At 49.8% G+C, this 13191-nt stretch overlaps 1 protein-coding gene across 1 annotated transcript; it reads left to right on the top strand.

Moving 5' to 3' along the window:
• Nucleotides 1–1080: 1080 nt before the first annotated feature.
• Nucleotides 1081–12211, top strand: LOC133362347 (zinc finger protein 239-like). Its single transcript, XM_061581275.1, has 2 exons — nt 1081–1093; nt 11568–12211. The coding sequence occupies exons 1-2, from the start codon at nt 1081–1083 to the stop codon at nt 12209–12211; spliced, it is 657 nt and encodes a 218-aa protein (XP_061437259.1).
• Nucleotides 12212–13191: the final 980 nt, after the last annotated feature.

Below are 13191 nucleotides of genomic sequence, written 5' to 3' on the forward strand. Positions count from 1 at the left end.
CGCTTTACGCTTTCCCTTGCTTGATGTAGACATGGATACTTTGTTTCTATGGAAGAGAAAAAAGAACTTCGAATGAAGTGCAGCAAGTTGACACGTGCGTGGGAAAAGACCACCAATAGCGCTGAACGCAAAAGCGTCAACACTAAATGTCGGTTGACAGTGGGGTTGATTATCCCTACGAATGGGGAAACCCAACTGTAGTTTAGAGTAGTGTTGTAGTTCGCTAGCAATGAGGCAACACGACTGTGGTGCTCTCAAGTCGTGTTGGAGATCCCTTCCAATGGGGCCCTTCCGATGGGGCAACACGACTATGGCGGTGTGAAAATAGTGTTGCGTGGCCCCGATTTATGGGGTTCCAAACGAAACGTTGACCTGACGCCTTTCGGTATGACCAGTCTGTTTCCACCTTGCGGTGTGAACACGTCTCTGCCATTGGCCATACAATTCAAGGTGTAGGCGGTTGGCTCGGATCATTAGCTTTAGGTGAAGTCCGGTTCGCTACAGGAAACTCTAGAGTGAGGCAACACAAAAATCGCGAACGCTCGGAAAATGAGTGTGTAGCGGCTTGGGGATCCTCGAGATATCGGATTGGTACGGAAGGTAAATGTGGGCAAAGCCATGGTACAGAAAACGCACGGTTGGCCGCACCCCCCTCGGGAGAAGTGGATATGTGGCAGGACATGAGGCAGTGAAGAATTAAGGTGAGCGTTTAGTGTATTTGTAAAGCATTTTTAAGGGGAAAAAAAATGTTGCTGTCACTACCAGCGTGCAACTTGGCATTAGCCGTCTCCCCCACGAAAGGTGCGTGATTTGGGATGGTCACGCACATGAATAAAGAATAAGTATAATGCGTGAAAGTAAATTGTTTAACAGTAAATTATGAATATGCGTGGCAGCAAACTTAATAGAAAAGATTGAAAAAGATATTCTCCTATGAAAGACGCGGGGATCGATGGTGCAATAGTTTGTATGGGAAGCGCGGAGCGGCGCGGGGAAATTAATAAATAGCAAAGTTAACAAAAGACGAAAAAAAACGACATTAAAGGTGACGGATAAAAAAATACTGACATGCCTATTGCCATGGCGGGGCACGGTACGTGGCTCCGGGCAAATGGCTCGCAAGCGAGCGTACACAGACGGACAGAGAATTGTGGAGTAGGACGTTTGGCTGGTAATTGAATCGAGCATAAGCGAAACGTCCTACTCTGAAATGGTATTTTTTGTGGTTTGACGCTTGAACACACCGGTGGGCTAAACCAGTGAACTATTAGTGTTTTATGAAGGGGACACTTTTGTAGTGATTGGCCGTGTGGGGTGGTGGAGGGTTACAACACATTAATAAAGAAGGCGATGTAAAGGAAATAATGTTGTTTTTGAATAATGGTTGGCAAAGCGTACGTGTTACATAATGAGTGACTTTACTTATTAAGCAGGCTACAGTGTACATTATAGAGTGGCAGTACGCTCACCCAGCTGAATGACAATTAGTACAGTGAAGATGGAAAGAATCGATTTTTGGCGCGTGTGGTTGAAACATAATGGCGCGTGGGGTTTAAACATAAGGATACAGTTGTTTTTTAATCAGAAATGTTAATTGTAGTGTTTGAACGCTTGAACACAGCGGTGGCGTAAAGCAGTGAACTATGATTGTTTTATCAACGGGACACTTTTGTACTGATTGTCCGTGTGGGGTGGTGGAGTGTTACAACACATTAATAAATAAGGCGATCTAAAGGCAATAACGGTGTTTATGAATAATGTTAGCGAAAGCCTACGTGTTACCAATTGACTAACTTTATTTAAGAACCAGGCTACAGTCCACATTATAGACTGGCAGTACACCCACTGTGCTTCATAAGCAGTGCACTGACCGAATGTAATAAGCAGGCTACAGTGTACGTAATATACTGGCAGTCCGCTCAGCCAGCTGAATGAGTATTTGCACAGTGACCTTAGAAAGAATATATTTTTTGCGCGTCGGGTTAAAAAGTAATTAGACAGTTGTTTTGTCATTGCTATGTAATGTAGAAAAGATTTGTTAAGAGTAAAAATGTATTTTCCTCCCGGGCAACGCTGTGTATAGCGACTTAATACGACAAAGTCGTCGCTTGACTTGGATCCACCACGGCGGCAAAACCGACATACATACACACACAGACATACACACATACACACACATACATACACACACATACACACAAACACATACACACAGACATACACATACACGCAAACACACACATACATGCACATAAACACATACACAATACACACACACATACATGCAGACACAGACAGACACATAACACACATACATACACACACATACATACACAGAAACACATACACACACATACATAGACACACACATACATACACACAAACACATGCACACACGTACATACACACATACATAGAGACACGCAGACATACACATAAAGACATAAAAAAAACCCACATACATACACACACAGATACACACAAACACATACATACACATACATACACACATACATAGAGACACACAGACATACACATAAACACAAACACACACACACATGACCCGGCTTTGCCGGGGACTTGGATCCACGATGCCCCGCCGCCTTTGTCTCCCCAGTGACGATGTTCACACACGACAGCAGTTACGCTTTTGAGGCTGAGTGGACCTAGGGGAGGGCCAGGTCCGTTTCAAATAATCGTCAGCGGTGGTGGGCGTGAGTTGGAATCGAACTGGGGTCGCTCAAGCAGCTTAATGACTGTTTGTACAAAGAACATATAAAGAATCGATTATAATAAGCAGGCAAGAGTCCACATTATAGACTGCCAGTACACGCACTCAGCTTCATAAGCAGGCTAGAGTGTACATGATAGAGTGGCAGTACGCTCACCGAGCTTAATAAGCAGGCTACAGTGTACATGATAGACTGGCAGTACGCTCACCCAGCTTAATGAGTATTTGTACAGTGAACATTAAAGTGATCGATTGTTGGCGCGTTGGGTTTAAAAGTAATATTAATAGCACACATTGTGGTGGGGGTGTAGTGAAGAGTAGGAAAAACTTTGATGAATTTACCTCAGAGTGGCGTGGTGGGTGTCGAGGCCTAGTAGCGTGCAAAGCCTGCGGCCTCGCCTAAAATTGTGGGCTTGGAAGAGGCAGGGTACGGGTGGCGTTCCTTCCCCCCCCCCTAGCGCTCCAACAATACTGTGTAATGGCTAATATTTAATTAAATACGGAGCTTATGAAAGTGGCGAAGGCGTGGCTAGCCATTGGCAGGGGCAACCGCCGTCCAATGAAACTGCAGCCCTTGGCGAAGGCGTGGCTAGCCGTTGCCAGGTCCAATGAAAGCTGCGAAGGCGTGGCTAGCCGTTGCCAGGGGCAACCGCCGTCCAATGAAAGTGCAGTCCACACACACACACACAGACACACAGACATGAACGATTTTATATATATAGACTAGCTGTACTACCCGGCTTCGCCCGGGACTTGTATCCACCACGGCCGGCCGCCTTTGTCTCCCCAGTGGCGATGTTAATACGCCACACCAGTTACTCGTTTGAGGCTGAGTCGACCTATGTGAGGTTCAAATAATCTTGATCGGTGGTGGCCATGAGCGGGAATCTAACTCGGTTCGCCGGGTTGGTAGCGCAGCGTAGCGTTAACCACTACACCCACCGCTCCTCACACACACAGACGCACACACACACAGACACACGCAGAAACACACAGACAGACACAGACAGACACAAAGACAGCACGCTAACCACTACACTACCGCTCCCCACACACCACACACGCAGACACACACACAGAACACACACACAGACAGACACACACACACAGACACACAGACAGCACGCTAACCACTACACTACCGCTCCCCACACACCACACACGCACACACACAGACACACACACAGACACACACACAGACACACACACACAGACACACACACACAGACACACACACACAGACACACACAGGCAGCACGCTAAGCACTACACTACCGTTCCTCCTACACACCACACACGCACACACACAGACACACACACACAGACACACACACACAGACACACACACACAGACACACACACACAGACACACACACACAGACACACACACACAGACACACACACACAGACACACACACACAGACACACACACACACACATAGACACAGGCAGTACGCTAAGCACTACACTACCGTTCCCCCTACACAACACACGCGCGCGCGTCCATAGGTACACATACACGCGCTTGCTGCAGACACACACATACACACACATACATAACCGCACATACACACAAACACATACACACACATGCATACACACAAACATACACATACATACAAACACACACATACATACACACAAACACATACACAATACACACACACATACATACAGACACACACATACATACACACAAACACATACAGACACATACATACACACATACATACAGACACACAGACATACACATAAACACATACACACATAGTCATGACCCGGCTTTGCCCGGGACTTGTATCCACCACGCCCGGCCGCCTTTGTCTCCCCAGTGGCGATGTTAATACGCCACACCAGTTACTCGTTTTGAGGCTGAGTCCCTCCCTCGCCACTCTGCCTCCCTCGCCACTCTGCCTCCCTCGCCACTCTGTAGAGGACGTGAAATTTGTATGAATTTACCTCAGAGTGGCGTGTTGGGTGTCGAGGCCTAGCACCGTGCAGAGCCTCCCGCCTTGCCTGATTTTCCCACCCGGCGAACGCTGGGTACGGGTGCCGGTCCCCCCCCCCCCCCCCCGCGCTATTAAAAATGGCGTCCACCCCGCGGAGAAAAGTTGCTACTCGTTGCCAGGGGCAACCGCCGTCCAATGAAAGCGGCGAAGGCGTGGCTAGCCGTTGCCAGGGGCAACCGCCGTCCAATGAAAGTGCAGTCCACACACACACACACAGACACACAGACATGAACGATTTTATATATATAGATTGTAAAAAAATGTTTATTAATTAAAAAAAATTTTACCTACGTGACTTTACCGAAAAAACCTAAGAACATGAATCCTTGCAGTCACAAACGCTTCAAATCTAGAATCAATTAGCCCTCGTCGTCCCTAGACGGCGCTCTCTCATTACAGATGCAATGCCAGGCGATGCGATTGCAAGTGCCAAATCATTCTGCATTCGGATTTCAGCAAGGAGTCAGTTTGTCAGAAGTGTTTCTCTTCCGCCTGGAGCATCGAGAAAAATATTCCACCTTGTCCCCTTCTGATGTGGCCCATGATGTCATGTTTTTCGTTGGTCGTCGATTAACAGCGGTTTTCTTGATTCTACGTATCTTCGTAGCTCTTCAACGTTGTAGTTTTTTTCTCTCGTAAGGTCTGTATTAAGTAGATCAGGCTCATTCCGCTCTGGAGGTTGTACGCCTAACTGAAGCAGTGTCTAGTTATTGATGGCTAGACATTTATCTTCCAACAATATTGGCACCTCGTTAAAAACCTCCGGACAAAATTTCAAATGGAGCTTTGTGTTGTCTCTGCAGGCTTTTGCGACTATATCATCACTCACGGTTCCTCGATAGTTCTCCCACAGGCTGCTCGGGTTGGATGGGTTGCAGGTCGATAAGATGGCGAAAAGGCTTCTTATTTGCTCTGGAAAAGATGTTAACGCTGTTTCTGATAATGTAGTATCCCAGTTGTGATCATCTATTAAACTAAGCTTTTGGCAAGCTTCTCTATAAGTCTGACATACTTTTCGATTTAAAGCTTTCGTGACTGCAGGGATTCATCTTCTTGGTTCTTTCGGTAAAGTCATCACGTAGAAGGGAAATAATAAAATAATAAAAATAAAACGGAATTCAATAATTGTCACGACGTTTCGGCCACAACGCAAGCAGCCGTCCTCAGGTGAAGAACAGGTCTGTCGGGAAGACAGCGTCTGAATGAAACAGCACCAGGCTTGGAGCGTCTATTTAAGCTGCCGGGTTGGAGGGGGAAGAGCGCCTTGACATACGTCACCGTTTACAGTTTTTAGAGCTGCGAAAGAAGTTGGTCCTCGAACTGTGTGAAGTAGCATTCTGAGACAAGAAACATTCACCGTTGTTTGGGTGAACTGTGTAGACGTGTCCCAAGGCTTCGCTTGCAAACGCATCCTGTCCTGGAACTGGTACTCCATTTTTGCAGAAGACTTTGCTTGACGAATTCCAAGTGTAATATTGGGGAATCTCAGGATACAGCAATGTGCTCGCAGATGGTTCTTGTAGACAGAATTGAAAGAAGGCTGTCAAAGGATTTGTGTTTGGTGGTTCAGCGGCAACTAACCGGGCGTCGTCAGTTGTGAAGTCGGCTCTCTGGCCGTTCTCTAAATGAACAGTGAGGCGAACAACGGTGGGGTGGCGGTCGTGATTAGGAAAACTGAAAATCCGCCAAACTGCTTCATTACTACTGATGCACCTTCCCAACTGGTACCGAGAAACCTCGTCACGGCTGTTTTCACTCGCGAGTCCAAAAACAGCCATGTCGCTTCCCTTGTTGACATACTTGCAAATGTATTTGATGGATTTCACCGAGTTACAGTATTTCACATTAATGTGCGCCTGACACATTTTACAAAGAAGGGGAGACTATGGAACAACCCACCTGCTCACTTCGATATCCGTGTTGCCTCTAATCTTCAGTCTTGCTTCGTATCCACCATCTGCCGGAGCTCGCCTTCTACAGCGAGGATATCCATCGTCTCCAGTTTGTGTGTCTTTAATCAATTGCCTCGAATATTTCTTGCTGCACTTTCTGACCTTCGTACATGCTGCATTGACATTAAGGTTTCCACATGGCCCATGAATCATGTTTGCGGTCACTGCTGCAAGCAGATTTGGGTCTTCCTCTGGATTTGAAAACTCGGGAGATAAAACATCGATTTGGATTGGATGCATTTTTTCTTTCAGCCAGGTTAGAATACGAGCATGTGGGAGTCCTCGTTTCTGCCACTCAATTTAGTACATCCAGCATCTTATTGTTGGTTATAGGGCGAATGCCTCCAACTGACCAGTAGCGTCCTTCACGAGCCTCCTCCACAGAGGCCGATCTTGACACTGCTGGTACCAGTCACCGGCAAGTCCACTCAGCTCCACATCTTCCTGTACCATATCTCTTCTCTAGCCCGTGCCGCGCCCATTTCGCCCCCTCGATCCGGCCGAACAAAAGCTGTTTAGGCATGCGGTGGCTGGGCATACGGGCTACATGGCCCAGCCAACGCAATCTTGCCTGCCGGAGGAGCTCACCGATGGGACTTTATCCAGATCTTTTAAGGATTTTTGAGCTCACACAATCCAGCCTGGTTAAACCCAGGCAGGCCAGCCTAAATGTTTCTAACGTTTCGCAAGCGTGGAAAAGGGAGGGAATTACCATGGCCAAGAAGGCCTGAAGCTTCGTGCGGAGCGACAGACCAGGTAGCTTCCACACAGTGTTACGCAACCGATGAAAAGATAATGCTGCTTGACTGATGCGAGACCTCTGCTGTCAAACCGGATCCGGTCATGAGCACACTGCCCAGGTAAGGGAAACTCTCCACTCTGGACCGTGTACCCAAAGCAGCCATTGCAGCTGCATGAGCCATAGTCCTAAACCTCGTCCATTTCCGCTCGACATCTGGAGGAGTGGGGGACGATGGCAACCCCAGCCGCAAGCGATGATGAAATTCTCGCTTGCAACATCCATCAGCTAGCTGAGACCATGGGTGGGTATGTGGGTGGGTGGGAGAGTCATGGTGGTGATATATTAACTACTTCGCCTGGTATTCAAGAGGTTGTGGGTTCGAACCCGACCCTGATGCCTGTATATGTCCCTCCGTATTGAGAGGAGTTGGCTGCTATCAATGTGTAATGTGAGGGTACACCTGGGTGGTTGAATGGTCACACCTCGTTTATAATGATTGGCTCTACCGGTCCAGGCCCATAACCAATGGGGAGAGGAGTAGTGGCATGGCCCTGACGTAATGGGAAGGTGACACGTGGAAGTAGATGATTGGCCCTGCTGGCTTTAGCCACAGCCAATGGGGGGACGAGTCAGGGGCGTGGTCCTGGGACCGTAGGATGGAATCTGGAAGATTCCAGGGAGGTGACCCAGGACTGGCTGAAAGGCACCACGTGACCCAGGGATTAAAAGGGGTGGAGACCGGCAACACGTGGTCAGAACTGGAACGAAGGGAGACGCCACGCAGGAACGGGGGTCCAGAGCCTGCCACAGTCTCTCTCTCTATCCCTCCCTCTCACGCTGTCTGTCAACAGCGTGACGGAGTCAGATAGCAGAGGAGTCCGTATGATGGGAGCTGTGGAAGAAAGATAATAAACAAACCTGATTACACAATTTTTCAATTTAAAGCTTTCGTGACTGCAGGGATTCATCTTCTTGGTTCTTTCAGTAAAGTCACATAGAATGGAAATAAAATAATAAAAATAAAACATAATTAAATAATTCTCACGATGTTTCGGCCACAACGCAAGCAGACTCCTGTCTACTCGACAGACCTGCTCTCCACCTGAGGACGGCTGTTTGCGTTGTGGCCGAAACGTCGTGAGAATTATTTTATTGATTTTTATTATTTTATTATTTCCATTCTACATGACTTTACCGAAATAACCAAGAAGCTGATTCCAGAAGTTGCTTTCCGCGACCTTTATTACAGTAGCATCACGGGACAAGAAGTCGCAGCTTCTCGAGACGCTGGCCTTCCTCAAGAGATGCTGCGATAACAAGGTAATACCCATCGCTTTCACACTCACATCTGAAGAACTTGCATCTTGGAATCCCTGCCTCACTTGATACAGCAAATCTGGCTGTGACGGTCCCACCTGATGACGGAGACTTGTGTTGCCTCCGAAACGTCATTTATTATTTTATTTTTTATTAATTTTAATTTCATTCTTTACCTACGTGGTGACTTTACCGAAAAAACTAAGAGTATCACAGGACTCCTAATTTTTCCACGAGATTATAACCACGGCCTCTTACCATCGAAGGGGAACCACGGTGGATAGATGGGTTCGATATCGACTCTGACGATGTCTGCTGCTGTAGATTTGGAGTGTGTGTCTCTCATCATCATCATCACGGTGGCTAGGAGATGTTAACTACCTCGCCTGGTGTACAGGAGGTCGTGGGTTCGATCTCGACCCTGACGACGCCTGCTGCTGTATATTTGAAGATTGTATCTCTCTCTCATCATCATCACGGTGGCTAGGAGATGTTAACTACCTCGCCTGGTCTACAGGAGGTCGTGGGTTCCATCTCAAGCCTGACAATGCCTGCTGCTGTATGTTTGGGGAAAAAAACTCCGTGTCACGTGGGAGCGGAGATACTGAAATTTGATTGGCTCCAAGGCGGTTATGTCAATTTTAGAAAACGCGTTACAAAAAATGACCCAAATGGTATTCCGTAGTTAAGATTATTTCCCGACTCAATCTATCAGAATCGATCCGCGTCATAATTGTCAAATCGATTCTCTCCATTCTTTGAAGCCATTAACAAACGATTCTTAGATTCGGTAATCGATTGCGCCGCACAGCGGCTGGATCGTATCGCCCTTTATCCCACACGATCGACACGTGGTGGTTTTTTGTTGATTATTTTTGATTAATTTTGAAGCTATCTACGCGATTTTACCGAAAGCTTTAAACAAACCTCTATCGTGGTTATATTTCGTTGTCTGCGTTTATTGTCGTGTTTCTTAGCTTCCCCGCCGCTTTGCCAGATGGCTTCTCACATTTAGTGGCCATTCGTCGAATGAGAAATGGACAAGAATGCAGCAGGGACGTGTCCAGCCTCCGCTGAGAGACTGCGAGACATCGATGCTGGTCAGCACGGTAGCACCTCGGTGGCTGGGAGATGTTGACTACCTCGCCCGGTCTACAGGATGTCCTGAGTTAGATCATGTCCCTAAGAGATGTTGACTACCTCGCCTGGTCTACAGGGGGTCGTGGGTTCGATACCGACCCTCACACTGCCTGCTGCTGTGTTTGTGTGTGGCTGGGAGATGTTGACTACCTCGCCTGGTCTACAGGAGGTCGTGGGTTAGATCATGTCCCTAAGAGATGTTGACTACCTCGCCTGGTCTACAGGAGGTCGTGGGTTCGATACCGACCCTCACACTGCCTGCTGCTGTGTTTGTGTGTGGCTGGGAGATGTTGACTACCTCGCCTGGTCTACAGGAGGTCGTGGGTTAGATCATGTCCCTAAGAGATGTTGACTACCTCGCCTGGTCTACAGGATGTCCTGGGTTAGATCATGTCCCTAAGAGATGTTGACTACCTCGCCTGGTCTACAGGAGGTCGTGGGTTTGATACCGACCCTGACACTGCCTGCTGCTGTATTTGTGTGTGGCTGGGAGATGTTGACTACCTCGCCTGGTCTACAGGAGGTCGTGGGTTTGATACCGACCCTGACACTGCTTGCTGCTGTGTTTGTGTGTGGCTGGGAGATGTTGACTACCTCGCCTGGTCTACAGGAGGTCGTGGGTTCGATACCGACCCTCACACTACCTGCTGCTGTGTTTGTGTGTGGCTGGGAGATGTTGACTACCTCGCCTGGTATACAGGAGGTCGTGGGTTCGATACCGACCCTGTAGAGATGTTGACTACCTCGCCTGGTCTACAGGAGGTTGTGGGTTCGATACCGACCCTCACACTGCCTGCTGCTGCTGTATATTTGGAGTTTGCGTGTTTCTCTCCCCGTGGTTGCGTGGATATTAATCATTGAACGAATGCGATTTTTTGCCATGTAACAATTACAGCTCAGGTTCTGTTGACGATTCAAACTGGGGGAGCCAGGGTCTGGCCAGGGGATGCGGAGCACTTGCAGCGGCACATCGGTCAAGGTGAGTGCCGTCGGCTCGCAGAGAATAACGCAACGGGATGTTGACTACCTCGCCCGGTACGCAGGAGGTCGTGGGTTTTGATTCCGACCCTGACACTTGCTGCTGTATATTTGGACTTGGCGTCTCTCTCCCCGTGGCGACGTGGATATTTTCTCCGGGTCCTCCGGGTTTTTCTCCCTACGTTTAGAATCGACATCAGCGACGCGTTTGAGAATATTTGTGCTGCTGCTCTGAATGTCCGCGTGATGATGATATTTGTGATGGCCAGGGTCGCTTCTAAAGAAGGGCTAAACAGCAGCTCAGTGGAGGGGGGGGGGCCTTACACCTCGTTAAATAAACACATTTGTTTTAAGTTTTTAGTTTGTTGCGTGAGGCCTGACACCGTTAGTTAAGACCTCGTTGTCAAGACAAATCGCGTTGTTACGTTCCTGGTACGAGTGAGCATAGTGGGGGGTGGGCTTTGTCACGTCATCCACCACGTGCATTGAGGCCCTTTATAGACTGCTTTGTGACATCATCCACCACGTGGATTGGGGCCCTTTTACATAAAATACAGAAATGTATGTCTTTCACGACACAAACACAAACCCTCCATTGTATAATTGAACCTTCAGGTCAACGCCGACTCAAAGCCACGTGCGGGCACAACGAGGCTCCCCCCGCTCGCCGCCCATCCCGCCCGTTCGTGCCTTGGCAGGAGACGACAAGACGGCGAGCGGCCCCGGTGGCGTTGAGCGGCACGCGCGCCAGGAGCGCGGGAAGCGCTTCCGCCGGCACGTCCACCCGGTGAGGCGCTCCCAGACGCACACGGGCGACAAGCCGTACTCGTGCCAGGTGTGCGGCAAGGGGTTTACCGAGGGCTCCGCCTTGAAGAGGCACGTGAGGAAGCACACAGGCGAGAAGCCGCACGCGTGCCAGGAGTGCGGGAAAGGGTTTACCGAGGGCTCCACCTTGAAGAGGCACTCCCAGACGCACACGGGCGAGAAGCCGCATGCGTGCCAGGAGTGCGAAAAAGGGTTTACCGAAGGCTTCGCCTTGAAGAGGCACTCCCAGACGCACACGAGCGACAAGCCGCACGCGTGCCAGGAGTGCGGGAAAAGGTTCGTGCATGCCTTTACCTTGAAGAGGCACGCTAGGACTCACACGGGCGAGAAGCCGCACGTGTGCTCCGAGTGCGGCAAGGGGTTCACGCAGGCCTTCAACCTGCGCGTGCACGCGTGGACTCACACGGGCGAGTGGCCGTACGCTTGCTCCGAGTGCGGGAAAGGGTTCGCTCGGCACGGCCACCTCCGGCGGCATTCTGCGGCCCATGGGGAGAAGTCAGTCGTGGGAGGAGTCTAGGGTCTTCCCCCCCCCCCCCCCCCATCGTTTCGTGGTGCACTCCGGGATGCGCGTTGCAAGCATCGTGGAAACAAAGACGCTTTGAGAACTATGTACGCAGAGTTGTCCTTGACAGCCGATTGGCCTACACCCAGAGACGGCGATCCTTCACGGCCCTGTCTCTGCGCCGGAGTTAGGAGACCAGAGAACGGCGCCGGGTCAAGGACAAGCGGCGCGAGGGGCTCCAGGGTCCTGAGCTGGCTGGTCTTGGGTCTTGAGATGCGACTGGTCCCGATCGGCTGGGGAGGTCCCCTTTTATGCCCCTTTGCCCATCGTATTATAACGCTGTACATTACACATAGGGTGGTGACCAGCGACCTACTCTAGCTAACACACACACTTCTCTAACTCTCAGCTACTCCAGCGTGACCCAGCCAGGCGGTCCGCTGACTGGAGGCCTCGACTCTTCTCGGCGTCTTCACAATGCATCTTCATTCTCGGCACGGGCAGCCTCGAACCTCATGAGGAGGCTGCCTCCCTTCTAGAACCCTCTCGAAGCCCCCCCCCCCTGCTGTCCACGTGCCCCCCGCGGTGCCCCCCTGGGCCCCCGGCCCCCACTGGGATCCGGTCACGTGTCCAGCCGGGGTCACGGAGAGTGCCACGACCTCACACCACCCCCGTGGCCTCCCGAGTCCAGAACCGGCCCTGACGTCATTCCCGCCTCCAGCCGGGATGACGTCATGTGTGCGTGTAGACCCATGTGGTAGTGACGTCACGTGTGCGTGTGCACACGGTAGTGATGCTGCATTCACGACATCACTCTCCCCCGTGTAAAAAAAACCAGCCGTCCCGGCTGTGACAATACAGAGAAAAAAACAGTGTGCCTCCAACAAAATTGTAAACCGAGGTCTTTTCATATGTTTATGGTTGCTTTACATGATGACATGTCACCTATCCTGTTCATGTACCACTTTAAAAATCAGCAAAAAGGTTATATAAGT

Source organism: Lethenteron reissneri, unplaced genomic scaffold (assembly GCF_015708825.2).
Source record: "Lethenteron reissneri isolate LAM-NWPU_2019-01 unplaced genomic scaffold, ASM1570882v1 scaffold_1449, whole genome shotgun sequence".
Taxonomy (NCBI): domain Eukaryota; kingdom Metazoa; phylum Chordata; class Hyperoartia; order Petromyzontiformes; family Petromyzontidae; genus Lethenteron; species Lethenteron reissneri.